This window comes from Euprymna scolopes, chromosome 30 (genome assembly GCF_053919585.1).
Source record: "Euprymna scolopes isolate OS-2025 chromosome 30, ASM5391958v1, whole genome shotgun sequence".
Lineage (NCBI taxonomy): Eukaryota > Metazoa > Mollusca > Cephalopoda > Sepiida > Sepiolidae > Euprymna > Euprymna scolopes.
The window spans coordinates 92,772,646-92,795,438 of record NC_136511.1 but is presented as its reverse complement, the minus strand read 5'-3'; the positions used below and the strand labels follow the sequence as shown (position 1 = coordinate 92,795,438).

Sequence of the window (22,793 nt, the reverse complement as noted above, 5' to 3'; positions counted from 1 at the left end):
CGCCGACATTTACCGAGTAGAATACCATTTAGCATTTCACAAGAATTCTGTTTACATTGGGGAGAGGAGCGGGGTGGTGGTAGCGGCGCCTTACTTACGGAAAAACGGTTAATTAAACTGCAGAAGCACTTGTTAAACTACACAATTTCTATAATTGAATACCCCTCCCCCGAAAAGCATAAAATGCTTTGGTAAACCGCTTGTGAAAACTTAATTTTTTAGATCGATTAAAAAGCATTAAAAGTAACCCACAAAAATGAATCACATTTTTATAAAAAAAACTTTGTGATTTCAAATGTCTGCTAAAAAGATTCCTCCGCGATATCATAAATCACTTTACTAAGCGCGATGTGATAAGTCACTAAAAAAAACACTACTGAAAACGGTGAAATGGCGCAAAATAGTCCCAGGGCCCAGAGGTTCATACCATGCAAACGGTAAATTTTACACGGGCTTAATTGTCAGATTCGCTGTCTGCGTCCTCGAATATCTCTATAAAAAAAACAAAAACAAATTAGAGTTCTGTTGTAGCGTAAGGTAATATTTATATAGTAAGTGACTGATATTTCACCCACTGTGAAATTTAATATTTAACAACTTTTTTGACAGGTTGTTATGTAATAACAATTAAAAAGTATCGCATTTTAAAATCATTGGTAAATTTCATTTTTCGATAAAATTTTGCAAAATATTTTATAAGAAAATATCATGTGCTTAGGTTTATAAGAATGAGAGTCGAGGCGTGTTTATTTTCATCCACAGGCAAAACTAATGCCATGCATTCCGACAAGCTTTTTGCATCGCTCTCTTACCCCACTTTCTTTAATAGTCTTTTTCTCTCTCTTTTTTTTTCCATCTCGTTTCTGTCTTTACACTTATTTGATAGCCTTTCTCTCTTTTTACACCCCTCTCTTTCATACAGCATACCTGTCGCTATCTCTTCCTCCGCCCTTCTCACCCAATTTAGTCGAGAGAGAGAGAGAGAGAGAGAGAGAGAGAGAGAGAGAGAGAAACAAAAAAATAACAAGTCGTAGTCGTCGTGTTAACAAGATGGCTGGTTTTGTTCAGCAGTCATCAGAGTCTAAGCTTTCATTGGAAATACGTACCAGGTCCGTGGAACAAACGTTGGTCCCTCTTGTTACACAGGTGAGTCTTGAAATTTACTGTGATGTTTCAATCATTCTACCCTCAACAGAATACGTTAAAAATATGAAGTAAAAAAAAAAAAACATGAACAAGTGAAAACTATTTGATTCTAATTGTAAAAAAAAAAAAAAATTCACATTGCATTTATTTATTTTTTTAATAATATTGTAATTAAAATTTAATCGAAATAATGATACGATATATGAAATAAAATTTGAATATTTAATCTCAACGTTTTTCGATAAATTGTCCCCCCCCCCCCATGTTTTCTGTTGAATGCTGGGTAGGTCGGCTAGTAAGTGCTTTGGCATTTTTTTTTATTCATCTAATAAATCTTGTTAAAAAAAGGGAAATCCCTTTAAATATTTAGGATTTCTTTTATTCTTGGAGAAAATATTTTAATAGATTTTTTTGGGGGGGGGGGCGATAACTTTAATGTCGTTTTCGTGCAGATGTTTATTTAATTGTTTACAATTCTTAGTGTTAAAATATTCGATTTCCTATATTCTCTTTTCTCTTATTTACTTTAATTGCACAGATCTGTCTTTGGTGGAATCTTCTATATTATTACTTATTCAGAACATTTTCGCAAGAAATAATTTTTGTCGTGCTATGAAACACGACAAAAATTATTTCTCACAAATCGAAAAAATAAAAATCCTCCAAATCGCGCACCGGTTTGCACAGCCGCATTAAAAAGTGCTATGCTCGACCTCCTCTAGAGGAATGCTGAATAAATAGCATTCATCTTTTGTTTCCATTATAAGGCTAACCATTTTTTTTTTTTTTCATTTATTTGTTCTTTCAATTTGTAGCTTCATTCCCACCGCCGTTTCATATATAACTCCAAAATGCGTGTATTTCTGTATTTCTTTCGTCATGTGAAAATTACGCGAAAGAAAACAATTGTTGTGTACTTTAATCTCAGTCACCACGTTTTAAAAAGGACGTACTTGTTTATTCATTTTCTGAAAACAAACTTTCTAAAATTCTTCAAGGTTTTAGGGCTTGTTCTCAAACGTTACTTAGTACCTTAAAGTGCAGCGTTTGCGTAAAAATATAAATCATTATGAATATTAATTTCTCAACGTGAATATTTGACCGAGCTTCTTAAAGTAGCAGTAATAAGTCGACGATCATCACTTTGGCATGTGGTTACTGGTTGTTACATCCTTTACTCAACGACATGAAATGAGATTTTTTTTTTTCTAGGGTGTTTAGGAGCAATTACATGTAAACAGCCTGGCGGTAGAAAGAAATAAAACAAAAAAATATTTCTTTCTTTAGACTGGGAGATCAGTGTCACATAAATAAACGTAACGTAAAATAATCGCCCACTTCTGAGCTAAACATTGTATTTTTGTATTTAAAGGACATGTACCCTATATATATATATATATATATATATATATGTGTGTGTGTGTGTGCAGTCTTGCAGCTAAGTCCCGGCAAAGTTCGACAACTCTAAAAGTATTTTACACCGTCAAATTACGAATTATTAGTTTTAAAATAAAAATAAAATTTATTAAAGTTTTAAAATAAAATATGTAATTAACATAAAAAAATATTTTAATATTTGAAGTAAGCACTTGATTAAAGTAAACTAACAAAATATATATTTATTAACTATTTATTTAACAGAAAAAAATGAAAGTTTTTAGACAGATTTTTTAAAAATTGTTTCCCTTTTCGGTACTCTTGCATAAGTTGACCAGAATTCTCATGCATATTCCCTTCAAGCATTGATCGGGCGAGACCGGCAATCATCGGTTTCAGCCAAGCGTTATTCAAATGTTGAAACGCTAACGACTTTATTTATTTATTTATTTTTTCTGTTATGTTTCTAGTAATTTTTAAGGTGATATTAAGGGGGCGGGGGTGACTTTATTTTTCTGATTAGTTATTTATTATTTATTTATTTTTTAATTGAATTTTTGGGAGTTTGATTAGCCAATAAAAAAGCGCTATCTAAATGGAAGCAGACGACATTAGAATTGGAAGAAAGCTACTAAACCAGCAAAAAATGAAAAGAAACTGACAAACATATTTTCAAACTTGCCAAACAGAAAAATGACAGACAAGAAAATAAATCTATACATGTTAGAAAAAGAAATGAAAACATCGATGCAGACAATCTCATTGTCGGGAGAAGAAATTGCTGTTCCCCAAAAATTGTGAAAGAAAGGATTAATGATTGCTTGAGAAGAGAGGGATCGGCGTGCACTTACCTTGAATACTAACCAAGAAGAATTATTGTTGTTATTCACCCTTTTAAAGTTTTTTTTTGGGCTCCGGATCACGTGATAGTTAATCATCTGATCCTTCCATTATATAAGAGGGGAGATTCCCTTGTCTTTTTTCTCTTTCTTTCACCACAAATTGATTCAGTTGCCGGCGATTGAAAGTAAATCTTTTCCACTTTCGTCTGGTGAAGATGCTACAAGACGGTTATGTTGCGGAAGGGGGCAATTCTTTCGCAATCTAAGGTAAGTGCATTGCTCCCTTCACGATCTGAGCGGTCATTGATTTTCTGGAAATTATTTTTTTTCACATATTTGCGAAAGAACCCCCATACTAACATGGATGTGAGTCAACCAGATTTAAGGAAGAGAATTTCTCTTCTTTGAACTAAAATCCGAACAATTTTGGAGATGGCCAATCTGGAGGATGAACTCTGTTAAATCCTTCTCTGCACTGCAGAAATCGGTGGAGGAATATTTGACTGAAGTAGACATGTGTTAGTAAAATCCAACTTCAATCTTCTGAGGAAGAGGATTGGATTCAAATTGAGAAGGAGTCTCTTGCACACACCCTGAGATTCCGAAGAGAATTAGAACATCTTGAGTTAAAGCTCCTCCCAGTGGCCATGGACTCTCTGAGTCTTCCATGTTCCGCAGAAGTTGGAAGAGTTGGGGCCTCATTTACTGTAAAACCACCTCAAATTCAGATCACGGGACCCACCTTCGATGGATTGGACATGCAATCTAACCCTATGAGCTTCAAGGATTTCTTGTCACGTTTTGAGAATTGTGTAGCTGGCATGGCCAATGATGCCGAAATGCTGAATTTTTTTAAGTGTTCTGTCTGGCCAACCCCTGTTGTTGATTAATGAACAAAAATTATAAGGTGGCTCTTTCGGTCCTGAAGAGTGAGTACTTCGATGAAGATGAAATCATAGATAACATCTTCCAAGACATATTAGTAATGTAAATAGGACAGATCTGTTACTGCCCTGGCTAACTACATATCCAAAGTGGTTTCCCTATTGGCTGAGTTGGAGGGCTCCTTTGACTGTTCGTTTTCAAATGACCTTTCTTCTGGGGCTCGGCTTATGGCCATGATTCTCTTTGCAAAATTCTCCAAGGTTAAGGGGGAGTTGATCTTAATTTCTGGTAGGAGAATCCCCACCTTGTCATCAATTCTGAGAGATACTAAGGAAGCGGTTAAACGTCTCCTTATTAAGGGGGATAAGATCCCTGGCTCGGCTTGTAACACTATGCGGGGGGGCCTTAGGGAATGTACCTTCAGGACCTAGATCCGGTACTTCACGGAGAGATTCCTCTATTCAGTCCAACTCAGCCTATAGCATTCATGGTGGAAAATTCTCGAGCCTTCTCCCTGTTTTGTGTGTTACCTTTGGTAGGGCTTTGTTGAACACAGGCAGTGGACGGACTTATTTGTCCAGTAAGGTCTTGGACCCCCTAGGTCACTTGGAGTCCATTGGACATGATTCTGAAATTAGTCTGACTACCATCCTTGGAGATTGCGACAGGCGTTTTAAAGAGGTAGCATTGGAGGCTAGCATTGGATCCTGTTGTCCATTTTCCCTGACGGTGTTGGTACACGAAAATATTGATATTTCGGTACCCATCGAGAATCTGGATTTTATTTTGGATGAATTTGAACGCCTCAAATGTCCCTTAGCTGCCAGATTTGACAGAGGCACAAATTTTATTCCAATTCATGGAATAATTGGGCTGGATGTCATTCAACATTCAGGGAGCCTTCAGTTGGTTCCTTGTTTGCTTGGACAGGCATTTTTGACACCAATAGGACTCGTCCCCTTCGGTGAGGTGAAGCAGTTTTTACATACTGACCATTCTGTGGACAAGAACTCAGAATGCCTTACCTTCGATGCTGTACTTGCGTCGACTGCTGGAGTCAACCCATCTCACCTATGTTTTGTGCTGGAGTCTCAGGGAACCTATGAAGACCTAAGTGATTTCATTCCTGAAAGTGGTGTACAAAGGGGTTTGGAGAGGATGTTCAGTGTGGAGTCACTGGGTATTAAAGAGCAGGAACTGTCTAATTATGATGAACAGAACATTGCTCTCTTTTGACAGTCTATTTCATTTAAGGATAACAAATATTACGTTCAGTTGCCATGGGAGGACGATAAGATCTCTTGTGTTCCTTCCAACCATGCAGTGGCTCTGCGAATATTGGAACGTGTCATGCAGAGATTGGAGAAGAGGCAACTTTATCATGAATATTTGAAGGTTTTCCATGAACAGGAACAGGATAGAGGAGATCTTCGTGCCTCCTCAATGGTTGGGGGAGTTTGGATTCCGCACAGGCCTGTCCTGAAATCTGACCCTACCTCCACCACTAAGATTCGGCCAGTGTTCAACTGCAGCCTCAGTTGGTGACTCTCCTTCCCTTAACGAGGCTACCTACCAGGGAATAAATCTTACTAGTGACCTACTAGATGTGTTACCTTTCGTGCTAATAAGCACGTCGTGTTAGCAGATATCAAGAAGGTCTTCTTAATGATCCGTCTGAAGCTTGAATCGGACAGGAATAAGTTGTTTTTTCCTAAAAGAAGGAGGTCGCCTACGCTGCTTCAGATATAACACAATTATTTTTGGGTATGCCGCTAGTCCATTTATATTAAATTATGTCCTTAAATACCATGCAGCGCAGTTTCCCCTGGATAATTGTAGATCCATGATGGAGAATTGGTTTTACGTGGATAATTTGGTTATGTCACACGATGATCCCGATGAACTGTGCCGGTTATATACACTCACCCGAGAACGATTGCGTCAGGGAGGATTCGAACTGCAGTCCTGTAATTCTAACCATGTGGCGATTCAAAACAAAATGCAGGAGCATGGTTCCCTGAATGACCATGGCAACAAATGGGAGAAGGTGCTCAGATATAGATACTGTCCTCTCAGACACTTTTCGTGTAGCAGCTGTTAAGTGCAACTCGAGTGCCTTTACAAAGAGACGGATCCTCAACGAGACAACTAGAGTCTATGACCCGTTATCATTGTGCCTACCAGTTTCGTTACGTGGCCGTATTTTGTTGAGTGAACTTTGGAAGAAGGGATTGGGATGGGATGTAGCGGTCCCACCGGAATACTTGTCCTTATGGAGGAAGCTTTCCCTTGATCTCTGAGCTGGAGACTGTCTCCTTCCCCAGAAGAGCACTCAGCGAGAATGAGACTGGCAAACTTTTTCTTTTCTGCGATGCATCTCCAGAGGCATATGGCTTCGCAGCATATGTAGTGCAAAATTGCCAATCTGGTCTGGTGTTTGCAAAAGCTAGGGAGGCTCCCTTGAAAAAGAAAACTCTACTCACCTTAAAACTTATGGCCATGTTTTTGGCTCTCCGGTGCCTGCCTACTTTGTTGAGAAGTTTTGGAGAGTTCTCTCCTTCTGAGATTCATGTAGCCACAGATTCGCAGGTGGTCCTCTCTTGGCTGATTTCCGGAACAATTGTAAGCAGAAACCTCTTTGCCTGAAATAGACTGAAGGACATCCAACAGATGAGTGCTGAGTTGGAAGCCACACTAGGTTTCTTGCCCTTATTTCATTATGCTTCAACGACTGAGAATCCTGGCGATTTGATCACTAGGGGGTTAACTTTGAAAAGGTTCAAGGCTTGCCTTCAATTCTGGTGTTCTGGTCCAGATTGGTTTAGTAGCGGGATCAGTCCATGGGCTGCACAGCAGTTGCCATGCCTCAGCCAACACAGCCAAGTGGTGGCCCGTTCTTCTTGGAATGCTGCCATCCTACAGGGAGAGGAACCACCTACGGTTCTTCCCCTCGAAAGATTTTCTTCCTTCACCAAGCTATTCAGAGTGACTTCCTTGGTCCTCAGATTCATCCATCGGTTGCGTCGGTTAGAAGTTGACACGGAAAGGCTTGCAGCCGTTCTGCTGATGAAAACGATGCAGCGCCAGACATATGCTGAGGAACTAGCATTCCTGCAGGATTCCTCAGGTAGGACAGTTCTGGGTTTGGTGCATGATCTCGACTTGTTCATTAATGGTGAGGGTCTTATCAGGTCAGGTGACAGAATTGCAAGGTCTCTCCACTTCGACACGGAAGTTAAACACCCTGTTTGCAAAATATCACCCAGTAACTCGGCTTATAATAATGGATGCGCATACAATGTGTCAACACTTGGGGGTTGCATCCACTCTGGCAGAGTGGAGACGGTGTGGTTACTGGGTGCCCAAGGAGTGAAAACAGTCCTGGCTTCATGTGCACTGTGCCGCAAGTACAATGCCAGACCAGTATTGCCCCCCAATGTGGCCAGCTTGCCTGCTTCACGTGTTGAACTGGAGGTTCCCTTCAAACACATGGGAGTAGATTTTACGGGCCACCTTTGGGTTAAGGAAGGGGCTAAGGTGGTGAAGATGCATCTACTCATCTTCACCTGTCTCAGTATCAGGGCTGTACATGTTGAGGTGGTACCAGACATGAGCGTGTTGTCCTTTTTGCAGGCTTTGGTACGTTTTACAAACCTCCATGGTGTTCCAACAGCCATTTACTGTGACAATGCTAAGACCTTTATAGGAGGTGGGCGGTTATTTAAGAGGTTGATGTTGAGCCACGATTATCAACAGAAGTTTGGCTCTTGTCTGATTAAATTCTGTCCTATCCCTCTATTTTCGCCTTGGGTAGGAGGTGTCTAGGAGAGGAGTATTCAGACAATTAAAAATTGTCTGCATAAGGTGGTTGGTAGAGGTGAGATAGATTATTTCACGTTACTAACCATAGTATTGGATATACAAAGGGCAATTAACAATCGCCCTCTAACTTATCGAGAATTCGCGGAGACGGAGCTGGAGGCAGTAACTCCAAACATGTTTCTGAGGCCCAATAAGAGTCCTGGACTACTTTTGAGTTTAAATGAGGAAGATTTTTCTTCCCACCTCCCTCCAAGTCGAGAGAAGCTTCTCAGGACCATGCAGGTACGAAACCAGTGTCTGGAGAAGTTCAGAGCACTATGGTATGATGAATACCTCTTAAGTCTCAGAGAAGCCCCTGGGCCGTTTGAGGGTGCCGTTTCGAAACAGGCTTAAGGTTGGAGATGTCGTTTTAGCAAAAAGTCCTCTTAAACCAAGACCCTTTTGGGTTCTCAGTATTATTTATTTATTTTTTTTTTTTTTTACATGGAGTTCACCACTTATCAAGGCCCAATGGCCACTCAGGGATAAGGGTTATTGTGTGTACAGTAATCAAAGGGATAGTGTAGCAATAGTATTGGAGAATTGGTAAGGTGTCATTACTTGGGGGGGGGGGTTCATCAGGAATTTGTTTGCGTTGGACTTGAAGACATCCAGGTTGAAGTCGGGAGGGAAACAGGCAAGCAGAACAGAGTTCCACAGGCGTGCAGTTCTAAGAAAGAAGCTTTGTTCATGGTATCTACGTTTTGATTTAGGCACAGATAGGGAGTGGGGAAAATTATTGACGGTGGTTTCAGCTAGTCTGGTGTTTTTTGAGAAAGATTGGTGAGGGGGGACCAGAGAATGGAGCTCAGACGAGCACCTGCCATGGAAATAGCGATAGAACAATGACAGGCTCGCTACGTCTCTTCTGTGGGAAAGAGGTTGCAGGGTAGAGAAAAGGGCATCCCCCACCAAGCCACGGAGTCTATTTTGTACTCCGTCAAGGCAGGATAGGCTGTTTTTTGCAGCCCCCGCCCAGATGTGGCAGCAGTACTCCATCTTTGGACGTACTTGGCTCTTATATAGATAGAGAATTGCATCATTAGTGAGATATCTTCTGGAGCGGTAGAAGGATCCCACCATTTTCCCAGCAACCTTGGCCACAGACTTGATGTATGTGTTCCATTTAAGATCAAGTGTAAAGGTCAAACCCAGGAGCTTATCAAATCCTGGGGCCTCCCTTAGACGAGAGCCATCCATTTCAATTGATGCCAGATGGGGATCAGAGCGTTTATGATATAGAGATAGGAGCTTGGTCTTAGATGCATTAAAGGTAACCAGCCACCTCTTTCCCCACTGTACCACGTGCTCAAGATCAGAGGAGAGAGAATCAGAGAGAACATCATCATTTACGGCCTTTGATGTGTTGCCATAGATGGTTGTGTCATCAGCATAGATGTCAACGAAAGATTTTAGTATGTGTTTTGGGAGATCATTGATGTAGATTAGGAAGAGAGTTGGGCCCAGTATGGACCCCTGAGGGACTCCAGCATTAATAGTGTGGGCCTCTGATTTCTGCTCATCAACAACTACTCTTATGAGCCTCTCTGAGAGAAATGACTTAATGATAGAGAAAACATTTCCAGTAATGCCGTAGCTGGAAATCTTGTGTAGTAGGCCTTTATGCCAAACCTTATCAAAGGCCTTTGATATGTCGAGAGCAATTGCCCTAGAAAGGAAGCCTTTGTCAAGAGATTCGCTAATCCTATGAGATATAACCGTTAGCACATCTGCTGTAGATCTAGCAGAGCGGAAACCATATTGCGTGTCGCTAAGGTTATTTCTGCTAAGGTGGTTGACTACTTCTCTATTTATTGTGGATTCCAGCAACTTACTCATGACACAGGAGACTTATTGGTCTGTAATGAGAGGGGGACGACTTATCACTTGAATTCTTAAATACAGGGCATACTGATGAGGTTTTCCAAGGTGTTGGAAAGCACTTCTCCTTAAGGCAACGCTTAAACAGTTTGGAAAGTATGGGGGCAAGTTCTGGTTGTAATTTTTTTAACACTAATTGGAATACCGTCAGGACCAGTTGCTTTACTGGAGTCAAGGTTCTTGATTAGCTTGGCGACCTCACGCACAGATATTTGTATGTTGCATAGCGTGTTGTCTGTTATAGGAGGGAATATGGGGAGTGGATGGCCTTCGTCACACAGGGTAGAATTTGCTGCAAAGTTTTTGGCAAATAGTTTAGCCTTGTCGGATGCTGTCGAGATGACCTCTGGTCCATTGATAATGGTTGGGATAGAGCGCACGTTTCTGTTCAGGATCCTATTTGCTATTTGCCAGAACTGGTGGGAACCAAGCCGCTGCTCAACTACTTTGGACTTAACGGATTGCGCATATAGTTCTCTTGCATTTTTTATTACTCTTTTACAGTGGTTGCTGGTGGTTCTGAAAGCAGCTTTAGTTTCAGTGCATCTATTACGTTGGTAGCTATGGAAAAAGTGATTTCTGTGTGCAATGGCAGCAGCACATTCGGGGGAGAACCATGGCTAGCTGTTAGGTTTTTGTTGGAATTTTTTGGATGGTATGAATTGGTCTATGCCTACAAGTAACCATTCGGTCAGATCTGATACTATAGAGGACACATCCTTTTTAAACATGGAATGGAGAGGGAGATCAGATATGAATGTACGGAAGATTTCCCAGTCCGCCATAGAGTATCGGTATACAGTACGGTGGAGAGGTACGTCTGTAGATTTATTATATTTCATTTTTGTCTTAACTGATACGATGCAGTGGTCAGAGGATCCCACTCCCAGAGGAGATAGAACGGAACATGAGCATAGCTCAGGGGAAGTGGATAGAAAAAGGTCTAGGAGGCTTGCGAACTGACCGGTACTATCGGGCACACGGGTGGGCTCGCGAACAATCTGAGTGAGGTCATAGGCAATGGCAAAATCATGACAGAACCACCCCTCCTCATCAGTCTTATTTGAGTGGGTCAGCCATTCCACATTATGGACATTGAAGTCACCGCAAATGTGAATGTTAGCCGAGGGATGAGCAGACAGGATGTGGTCAATTTTTTCTGATATACTCTTAAAGACAGTAACTCCACTGTTGTGGGGCCGATAGAGGGCAAATATGAATGCGGTGGTGTAAACAAGTGCAACCCGGAAGCACATAAGGTAGATTAGGGTCTTCTCTGGAGATATCTCTACCACACGGGAAGCCATCTTTAATGTAGGCACATATTCCATGGCTGTGGCGATCTTGGGGGTCAGATTTAAATGTTAGGTTAGAGTATCCTTTAATTATGAACTCATCTAGGGAGGTGGTCGGTCCTATTCCAGTTTCGCTTAGAAAGAATATGTCGGGTTTCGTCTCCTGTAATTGGGTTTCAACCTCTGGAAGGTTAGAACGTAGACCCCTGATGTTGAAGGAGATATGGTAGTAGGAGTCTACATAGGAGGATGGGGTTCTAGGTTTATTCGTGTTTTTTTTTTTTTGAGATATTTCATGTTGAGGATTTTGGGGTTTGTGGAACCGGTCAGCATACTTGGTTAGAGCAGAACAGAGAGGGAAAGTAAGAAAGGAAAGACAGGAAAATTTTTTTTTGTAGCACATAAGGTAAAGCCGTAACAATTACCCACTAGTATGGCATCGAGAGGCCCCACCTGAGACTACTGCATGGTCCAGAATCCATTCACCAAATGGCAATACAGCAGCCCCAGTACTTTGCACCTGCTGATAGGACAGCCTCCTTAGTGGTTATTCCAAGGTTCGGGTCCCTGACTATCAGGCGGTTAACGTTAACCCAGATGAAATCGTTTACCTCCAGCACCCTTACTAGTGACCTGGCCGCAAGGATAGACATAGAAACAGAAAATTTCCGACATCTCAGACTACTGTTCACGAAGTACTACCAACCTGGGAAGCAGCTTTTTCTTCTGGAAATGTTTTATGGTGAGGATGGTGTAGTAAGGTCTGCAAAGGTAAGGCAGGGGGCAATGCAGCACACATTCACTCATTGCAGAACCTCTTTCCACTTGAGCTCTCTTTAAACAGCGAGATTCAGGATCAGTCCATACCTGCATCGGTCGATGGTGCAGTTTCCCTTCAATCGACTCTTTCTCAGGAAGAAGAGGTGATTTGGCTTTGTCGTGTATGCAGTTCCCTGCAAGGTAATCAGAATATGATCTGTTGTGACGGCTGTGATGACTGATGTCACTTCAGGTGTGTGGGAATTGTTTCTCCACCTCCGGAAAGGCAGAAGTGGTATTGTACAGATTCTGCACCTAAGAGACGACGAGGTAGGCCTAGCCTCCTCCCAGAATAGTTAGGGACTCCAAAAAAAATAAAAATAAATAAAACAAAAAATACTAATACGTTAACTATATTAAGTAATTGCATGGCTTTATATCTTTTGTTTTTTCACGCATTTTCTTTTTTTTCTCTTTCTTGGGGATCGTGTGAAAAAAGGATTAATGATTGCTCGAGAAGAGAAGGATCGGCATGCACTTACCTTGAATACTAACCAAGAAGAATTGTTGTTATTCACCCTTTTAAAGTTTTATTTTGTGCTCCGAATCACGTGATAGTTAATCATCTGATCCTTCCATTATATAAGAGGGGAGATTCCCTTGTCTTTTTTCTTTCTTTCACCACAAATTGATTCAGTTGCCGGCGATTGAAAGTAAATCTTTTCCACTTTTTACGTTGCGGAAGGGGGCAATTCTTTCGCAACCTAAGGTAAGTGCATTCTGAGCTGTCATTGATTTTCTGGAAATTAATTTTTTTCACAAAATGAGGTGCAAATGTTTACCGAAAGAGATCGTGTGTAAAGGATGGTTTCTCCTAGAAATGTACAAATGGACAGTGCCACCAAAAGAACTTGACTGAACAAGTCTTGAAAATTAAAAAAAAAAAAAAAAAAAAAAAAAAATACGGTTACAAAAAAGAAAACAAAACAAAAACTTGTACTTACACCTAACAATGATACACCACGGTTAAAAAATCTTTTTGGAGAAAAAAAAACAAAACTTTCTGTTGACAAATATTTTGCAAAAAAAAAAAAAAAAAAAAATAGTAAAATGAAATAAACATGTTTTCATTTTTCAAGGTTTTTAAAAATTTTTTAAAATTTATTTGTATTTTTTTCCGTTTTTTTTTTTGTTTTTTTTTTTTTTACATTAGTCTCCGTCTGTTACGACACTCGGCTGACACCGATAATTGCCTGTCTCACCCGATCCATGCTTGACAGCAATTTACGAGAATTCGGGTCAAATTATGCAATCGTATGTATGTGGTCAGATGCCTTTCCGGGGATAAGGCAGGTTTCAACAATAATTCACAGGAGAACAGTTTATGTCAGAGACAAGACGTCGAAGTGTAGCGAGTTGTTAGACGAACTCGACTCTTCATATGAAGAGGGTATTTAAGGTAAACAAGGAGGTCACGTGATGTGACGGAGTCCTTTTATTTCCTTCTTTCCTCTTCCTCCGTGTTGTACGGGTATGATCCGAATTTACGCACTTGTTTGAGCTAATTTATAATATATAATTTTCTTCCAAGAACTTCGGACGTCTTCGGATCCGTGACGGACGACGCGTATAAGTAATTTCCTCGGGAGTTACTTCCAGGGGGGGTTTCTTCGGTTGGATCTTTATGGTCTATACTGTCATCTTGTGTGTTTTCTGTGTCACTGTGCTTGGAAGAGTCCGATTGTTCATCTATTGATGATTCGGATTCAACATGTATGGGACTATCTATTTCGTATTCACTTTCGGTATTGTTTTGATCAATGGTGTGGTAGTTAGGGTGTTGTTCAACTTTGATAATGTCAGACTTCTTCACTTTATATCTTTTTCCCCGAAATTGTTTATCTGTAAACTTTTGTACAGTACAATACTGATCTTCAACTTCCATCACCATATATTTGTTGCGAGCATTGGTTTTAACTCTATCTTGGTATAGATAGACGATCTCTCCAACTTTAGTATCGGTTTTTATTTCGGTAGTTCTGCCTCGGCCCTTATATTTAGCTGAGGATTCATGTCTTTTTAATCTATTTCGGTGTTTCTCTTCAATCAGGCTTTTGTATTCTATTGGTAGTTTTTCTCCTGTGATTTGGTCTCTCATTGTCCAAATTTCTAGTGAAGAGTAGCCATTTTCTCTGAATCTGCTGTTCATATTGGAAATTATTATGGCCAATTCAGTGTCTGTTATTTTGCCACCATTTGGTTTCAATTTGCATAGTTCTGTATGGAATTCTTATATTGAACGTTCACTAATAGGGTTTTTGTTAATGTTCTTTATTTCTCCAACCTCTATTTTGATATGGAACGATTCCAGTGAACTATCGGTGAGTAGGGCTTGAAATCCCGAAGCGCCATCGACCCTGATTTTTACTTCATCTCCTGACGGGGGACAGAATCTTGATATGGTGGTGATTAGGCCATCCTTAAGAGATTGACTGCTCTCCGATAGTAATAATGTTGCCTGTGTCAAGGAAGAAACATTTTCTCGAACTAATAATATCAGTTGTCCTTCACATTTGATGACATCACTAGCGTACCAGCTCCCAATTTTGTCAGGTGGTTTTGTTGACGATTGATTTTTGAACTGACTTGGTACCTGCTTTAGTGATACGCAAGTGTGGCAACTATCTACGGTGCGATTGATGGCTTTATCTGTATCCAGTGCATAGAATCCCATATTAAAGATTTGTTTTAACTGATGTTTACTGGCGTGTTGGAGTTGTAAATGTAGAGCGACCAAAAGTCCATCTAATACCCCTTGGGGAATGACGATTCTTTGTCTAGCAGGCCGTAAGGCTTCTTCCCGCATAACTATGATTAACCCATCTGCAGGGGCTGATGAGAGTTTACAATGTTGTAAATACCTTTTAATTGTGGTTAACCCTTTCTTCTTTTTAGATGGAGTTCTGCCATCGCGTAGTAGCCGATATACTTGTTGTAAGTCTGGACAGTCTTGTTGAGCTTGAATCCACGTATTGCGAGTCATGTATGGGATAGGACATTGACCAGCTAGTATGTCTTTTACGGTGACTTCTCTAACCACGGATTCCTCTAGGGCACTGATGAATTTACAGATTTGGCATTTTCCTTCGCAATGGATAGGATTTCGGCTGGCATAATCCGATATATTATTTTTACCTGGTAAATGGGATAATTTGACAGGATATCGAGATATGACACTGAGGAACGTCGTGACTCTGGAGCTTGCGGAGAATGCGCCGCGTTGGAGTTTTTCATATGCTTGTACACAGGGTCGGCTATCCGTGAGTACCTCGGTGATGTTTTCTGATTGAATTATATATGGGCTGAAGTGTTTGATAGCCGACGCTATGCCCAGAGCTTGAAACTCACAAGCTAGCCAACCTGCTTGGTTGGATGTTTTACGAGCGTTGAATAGACCTGCGAGGTGGGGTTTGTTTCCTCTTAATACGAAAAGGGATGCCGCTAAGCCGCAGAGGTTGTAGCTGCGTCCGTGATTATCTGTAGTTGGTCCTCTCTTCTAGGTAAGGTTAGGATTTTGGCTTGTTTAAGGTGTTCTTTGGCTTTGAGGAATGTGTCTTCCAGATCTGATGTCCATTTGATTCTGTCGTTTGACGAGCCCATTGCGCAGACTTTATCTAGAGGTGCTAAAAAATCTGAATGTTTAGGTATAACTTTACTTAGGAATTTGTAAGATCCTATGAATGATCTCATTTCTTTGATGGTTTCAGGGAGATTGCAGGCAGCCAAGGTATTTAGACGATGACTTGTAGCTTTGAGGGTTCCATTGGTCCATCGCCAACCCAGAATTTCTGTCGATGTTGAACAGCAAACCGTTTTAGATGGGGATAACTTCAAGTTATTCTTATGTAGTGTTTGTAATACTTCTTCCCATACGTTGTTAAGTTCCCGGGGTGTGTTGGCCCCGACATATAGGTCATCAGCCAATTTTACCACCGATCCTTTTATCATTAGATCGCCTAGGACTTTGGACATTAATTGTTCTAAAGCTGATTCAGAGCCTGGAAGACCCATCACCGCTCTGGTATAAACATATACACCACGGAATGGTGTACAGATGCCGACATATTTCATTGATGATTTGGCCAAGGGTATTTGAAAGTATGCTTGACTTAAGTCAGTTTTAATTAAGAATTTAAACTGAGCAATATGTCTTATGATGTCATCTACTTTGGGCATGAGAGCAGGTTGTGGTTTGGTGTACTGGCTCAGTTCAGTGAATGCAGTCACTAACCGAAAGCCTCCTGAAGGTTTGGTAACAAGGAATGAAGGGTTTACATATTCCGCTGTGATGTTTATGTCTTCTGGGCGTACGAAGACACCTTTTTCGTATAGTTCATCAATCTTGGTTTGGAGTCGCTCTAGATTTGTCCGGTTATATAATGGAATGCGTCCCTTTCTTTGTGGTGGTAGAGATACGGCAACATTAATCCTGTGTTGGAAATTTCCTGATCTTCCATTGTAGCATCCGATTACCGGTGAAAATACCTGATTATATTTCTTATTTGTCGTGAAGAAGATGGTCTTTTCTTCCTGGCTAAGGATGTTCGAGGGGTCCACAGAAATTTCTGCTGACCTGTCCGTTTGTTTGGAATCATTGGTAAGAATTATTGGAGTCGGTTTCAAAGTATCACTGGATAGTGATAATTGGATCGTGTGGCGTATCTGACATACTTGCTCATGGCGTTTGATGAGTATGGGTATGGTGGACTTGTTGGTGAGCGTTATTATATCATGATCCGGTTTCACTAGCTCACATTGGATCCATTCATCCTGATTGTTATTGTATCTAGGTTCTACTGAAACTATTTTATCCTGGTATTCAGGTGGTATCGATAAGGCAACGCTGGAACCAGGTAGTAGGCAGGTCTGTCGTGGGACGCGCAATATAGTTGCTGCTTTAACATTAGCGTGTCTTTTTATATTGAGGTATTTGAAATCACAGCAATCACCGAGGTAAACGTGGTTGGTGTTTGCGCGAAGGTAAACGTCATTCCTGTCCATAAATGGCATGCCACCCAGAATGGCACAGTTCAGGTCCTTAACTACAAGTCCGTCGAAGCGAAAGCAGTGGGCTTGATTTGTGATTGGACACCTTCTCGAAACATTGAAGTGTACTTCCCCTTCTATTTCCATGGGGGAGACACCGTCCGCCATGTTAGCTTTGTGGATGGTGGGCAGGATATTTAGTTTTAGACGTCTCGCCTCGCTTTTCCTAATTAAATTAGTTTCCGCACCGGTGTCCAGTATAATGATAGAGTTTTCTTTGTTTGTTTCTACTTCCATACACGGTGATGATACAATATCTACCTTGTTGATTTTGGGGTTCTGAGGTTGTTTAACTCGGACCATCCTACTGTTGGGTTCGTGGTACTCGAAGTCTTCGTCAGATTCTGATAAGATTTCAATATCAGTAATTTTAGATCGAAGAAATCTTCTATCTGATGTTGGCATAAAAGGGCAGTTTTGGAAGTAGTGAGTCTCTGCACCTGGTCTATTTGTTGCATCGCAGAGGCAACATTTCGGTCTTTTTGTCAGGCGACCTCTCTGGTTTCCAGATCTTCTACTTCTGTTGATGGAAGAGTATGCTATATTCCCTTCTCTGTCCCCTATTTCTTGTAATAGGGATGGTATAGCATCACTGATCTCCGCCCTAATAGAATATAGAGTGGAGTCCCTTAGAGTGATCGCGAATCTTTGTTTAACAATGGATGGTAGTTCTCGATGGATTGCATCAAGCCAGATCATCACCGTGATGTTCTGTAATGTAGGGGTTAGGCATTCATCGTTTTCTAATTTTGATCTGCAATGTTTAATGGCTGAAGATTTTGTAATCAAGCTGTCTTCCATAAATGAGTAGCATCTTTCCCAGAGAGCCTCTCTTGTTTCATTGGCGCCACATTTAAATATGTTCATTATGGTCGTACCGGATTTACGACAATCATAGTATTGACGGAGTCTATCAAAGATTTCGTCAATACTGTGCGCCTCTTCTTTTACGAAGGTACTACTAACAACAGGGGCATGGATGCTTATAAAGCCGAGTAGTACTTTTAGGTTAATGGCTTTTTTTTCCGCCGAGAATCTTTTCCCATTAACCTCTTGTTCATCGGTTATGAAGCCTCTGTGGGGGATGCCACTTGCGACACTGCACCAGGTTTTAAGGTCCTCCAAATAGCGTTCGAATTTATCTTCATTTGAGATATGGTATAATAACTGCTCACACCAGGCTTCGAGCGAGCCTCTTGATTCGTGTTCAGTGAGGATTCTTTGTTTAGTGCTGAAGGCAGACATCCTTTTATTTTAATTTTAATTTAAAAGTTTCCAAATTAATCACCGTGAAATTGAACAAGTTGAAAAAATAGCCGTAGAAAACTTTAATCAAAGATTAGGGTGGAGACTTTTTATTTTTTATTTTTTTACTCACTCAAAGGTGTGTTGTTATAAGAACAACAACATATAATTAAATCGACTATTGAAAAAATTCAATTTCTTTTAGAAAAAATAAACGAAAAATAAAAGTTCAAATTTCTAATAATCTTTGCTGTAATGAGTGAGAGTAAAAATTGTTTTTTTTTTTTTTTTTTTTACTTTCGTCCTTTCAATAGTTTAAAAGTTTAGTAAAGAAAACTTTTGAATTAACAAATGGCATCCGTTATTTTCTATCAATATCTGAAAGAAAATAAAAGTGAAGAAACAGTCTGATTAAATTAATTCTTTAAGCTTTAAGGTAAGATTCGTTCGGCAAGAACATACGTATGTATGTTATGTTACTAATAGAAATGTGGTGTGTTTTTTTTTTTTTTTTTTTTTTTTTTGTAGAAATGTCAAGGGGGGAAAAGTGTAAAAATTCAATTTCTTTTAGAAAAAATAAACGAAAATGAAAGTTCAGATTTCTAATAATCTTTGCTGTAATATGAGTGAGAGTAGAAATTGTTTTTTTTTTTTGTTACTTTCGTCCTTTCAATAGTTTAAAAGTTTAGCAAAAGAAACTTTTGAATTAACAAATGGCATCCGTTATTTTCTATCAATATCTGAAAGAAAATAAAAGTGAAGAAACAGTCTGATTAAATTAATTCTTTAAGCTTTAAGGTAAGATTCGTGCGACAAGAACATACGTATGTATGTTATGTTACTAATAGAAATGTGGTGTGTTTTTTTTTTTTTTCTTTTTTGTAGAAAGTCTTACCGTACACCGACCCCTAGTCAATGGGCACTTATTTGCTTCCGTTTGTAAAACGTATTATTGAGGGAGGCTGAATTCTTTTGAATTTTTGGCCGCTGCCACCACGTATGTATGTGGTCAGATGCCTTTCCGGGGATAAGGCAGGTTTCAACAATAATTCACAGGAGAACAGTTTATGTCAGAGACGAGACGTCGAAGTGTAGCGAGTTGTTAGACGAACTCGACTCTTCATATGAAGAGGGTATTTAAGGTAAACAAGGAGGTCACGTGATGTGACGAATAGTACTCAAAATATAAATTTATATATACAAAATAAAACAAGTTTGAAAATTAAACATTTCTTAAAAAGTGTATTGTTGCCTTATGCTTTTAATAATTCGTGGAAGTGCGTGTCCTTTCTCACACCGTCTCCACAACTCTTCCATGAGATGGAAATGGAACAAATTTTCATATTTTTTTAATATCATTTATATAATATTTTATTAATTACATATTTTTTTTATTTTAAAACTTTAATAATTTTTATTTTAAAACTAATAATTCGTAATATTCGTGATTTGACGGTGTAAAATACTGATGTGACCCTTCTAGAGTTGCCGGGACTTAACTGCAAGTGCTAAAATTTTGTATTTTTTTGGATCGGTTTTTTTGTTATGCTGAAAACGAATATCATTTGAACTTGGCACATATTAAGACCTCTATCCTATGTAATCCATTATTTTCACTGGCGGCCATGTTTTCCCCAACTAAACAAGCACGAATACGCATGCGTGTCACCCCCCCATCCCAATGTTAAGAATGGCTACCGCCACTGACATTTATTAAAATTTGTTTTCCCATGTATTGTATCAGTGATACATTGTATCACTTAATATTCAGAAAACTGCTGCCCCAAATTTGAGTGTGATCGAAAACCTTTAAAAGTCGTCAATTTAAAGGTTGAGTTGCTGTTAAAGAAAAATTTATTTTTATTTTATTTATTTATTTTTTGCGACTTATGCATTACTGTCACGAAGAACTAGTTTCAGTTCGAAAGGGGCGCACGCACCGCACCGCACCGGCGGCGCACACCAGAGGTAAAAATTTCAGAAGAGTAAGGGGAACATCCTTTGCAACCCCTCGGAGCTTACGCTATCACCGGGTAATCTACTTTACCCTCTAAACAGTTTTTTTTCCATATCCACCCCTAACACGAAACTGCGAATAAAATATAAAAGACTGGTAATTTCTCTTTTAAAAGTGGGTTGTTTATTTTCTTTATGGATTATACTTCCAAAATAAACTAAAGTTGTTTTAAAAGTAATAGAAATATTTTTTTTTATTTTTTAAAAAGCAGTAATGAAATTAATTGAATTTTACGAGCTCAGTATTTTTCAATTTTTAAACTTTAAAAAATCTATCAAAATTTTTCTATTGATTCTATTTTTACGATATTTTCAGTGTCAATGTGAAATTTTATGCTCTTTCCAATAAACCGAATTTTAGACAAACGGTTTTTTTTTAAATTCACGCCCCCCCCCATTTTCAAGTGTCTATTAAAAAGTAAATAATTAATTTACTCACCATAGTTTTATATATAACAAATTGAAGATAAAAGATCAATAAATAATATATTAAAATTTAAAAAAGTGCTTTTTTTAGAAATTTACCTGTAAAGTCCGAAGTTTAAAACCTTTTTTAAAACCACGTTGTTTGGTTTTTCTTATTTTTTTTTTTTAAATGAAACCTTGGCCCTTACTCCTTTAACTGAAAAAAAAAATTAGGCCTTGAATTACATTTTTCGAGTAGTTATAAGCTTGGAAAGATAGGGGGTCGAATGATTTCACGCCTCCCATTTTTAAATGTCTATTAAAAAGTAAATAATTAATTTACTCACCAAAGTGTTATATATCACAAATTGAAGATAAATGATCAATAAATAATATATTCAAATTTAAAACAAAAAAAAAGTAGTGTTTTTTTTTAGAAATTTACCTGTAAAGTCCGAAGTTTATAACCTTTTTTAAAAAAAAAATTTTTTTTTTTTTTTTTAATGAAATCTTGGTCCTTGCTCCTTTAATTGAAAAAAAAAATTAGGGCTTGAATTACATTTTTCGAGGAGTTATAAGCTTGGAAAGACGGGGTGGAATTATTCAATATTTTTCACGAAATTTCTGACACACCTACCTATTCAATACAATACCTTACAATGGAATAAAAAAAACAAAACATAATAAAACTTTAATTAAACGTGGAAATACGATTTAAAAATTAACGCGGATCCCTCTCTGCATTAGCACCATAATATTATGAACTGTTTTTCAAACATCAGGTGTTGGTAATTTTTATAATATAATAAAACAAAAATAGAACCTACATAATGAAAGTATATTTATGAGATTTTTTTTTTTCTAAAAAAAAATCATTAAAAAACGTATCTAATAAAGACTATTTCCAAAATAACTGTCTTCGATTGGAACTCAGATTAAAACTTCTTTATATGTTTCTCCTGATCATTTTGTCCCAATTTTTCGTCTGCTAAAATTTTAATCACGTGATTAATGATGTAGCGAAAATAAAATTAACTATTCATTACCGCCGGTTGCGCCTGTGTTACCAGGCAATGCAAGCGGATGTTTTGTAACTATTCTGTACTTTAACTTGAAAATACTGTTTAAAATTGCCTTTTTGGTCCAACTTAAAGTATGTCCCGCAGTCGAGTGTCGTTCTGAAATCCGGAAAATTTAGGTAAAAACTGGAGCTTCCGAAAAATAACCCTTTTGAATGGATATAAACAATATTTTTTAATTAATTTCTTAATTTTACTTCAAAATAAAATGTAAAACCATATATAAACAATACGGTACTTGTGCATTTAACGAACCAGACGTAACTCAGCATTTGCTCGGCTTTGTCCGACGCATGACGTCAACAGCCGGATATAACCGAGCGTTGCCGATTAAGCAGACGAGAATTTCGCTATCAATTGGAAGAGTGTCACAACTCAAGAAACGCTTGTTTGAAGAGTTTTTTTTTTTTTTTTAAATTTGTTTTAAAAAGATAACTGACGAAATAATAATGAATATTACAAACCTTGCGGGCCAGCTCCAGACCCCAGAGGCTGCACTAAACTTTTGCCAGCAACGAAAATTGTTGGCAGAAGAGAAAAGGTGTTTATTTACATTTTGGCCAGGATTGTGTACTTGCAAAGAGAACAAGCCTTTCCGACGGTTACGGTTGGAGGTGTAGAAGTGTAACATGTCGTCGATGGACCTCCATTAGGATTGGGACCTTCTCAAAATCCCGACTAACCATCGCATGTATAATAAAAAATAATTTATGGCATCTACAAAAAAATCTCCATCGCGAATGTGGCTTACATTCTCGCCACACAATCGTGGATTGGAAAATTTGCTGCGTGATATATGCAGGGTGGGACTATTTTCTTAGGAATCCCCGGCAGATTGGAGGCCCAGGCCATACGGTAGAAATCGACGAGTCCGTTTTTAACCGCCGGCAGACTTG

The 22,793-nt window shown here is 38.9% G+C and overlaps 1 protein-coding gene across 3 annotated transcripts in view; it reads left to right on the top strand.

Moving 5' to 3' along the window:
- Positions 1-954: 954 nt before the first annotated feature.
- Positions 955-22,793, top strand: part of LOC145254563 (alpha-catulin-like) — a 709,135-nt gene continuing 687,296 nt past the window's right edge. Inside the window, exon 1 of one of the 3 annotated variants that reach the window (XM_080113145.1) lies at positions 955-1,146. In XM_080113145.1, the coding sequence (XP_079969271.1) occupies positions 1,051-1,146 (96 nt within the window). In that variant the 5' untranslated portion in view covers positions 955-1,050. The remainder of the gene's footprint in view (positions 1,147-22,793) is intronic. The other 2 variants (XM_080113148.1, XM_080113146.1) reach the window with 2 other exon arrangements.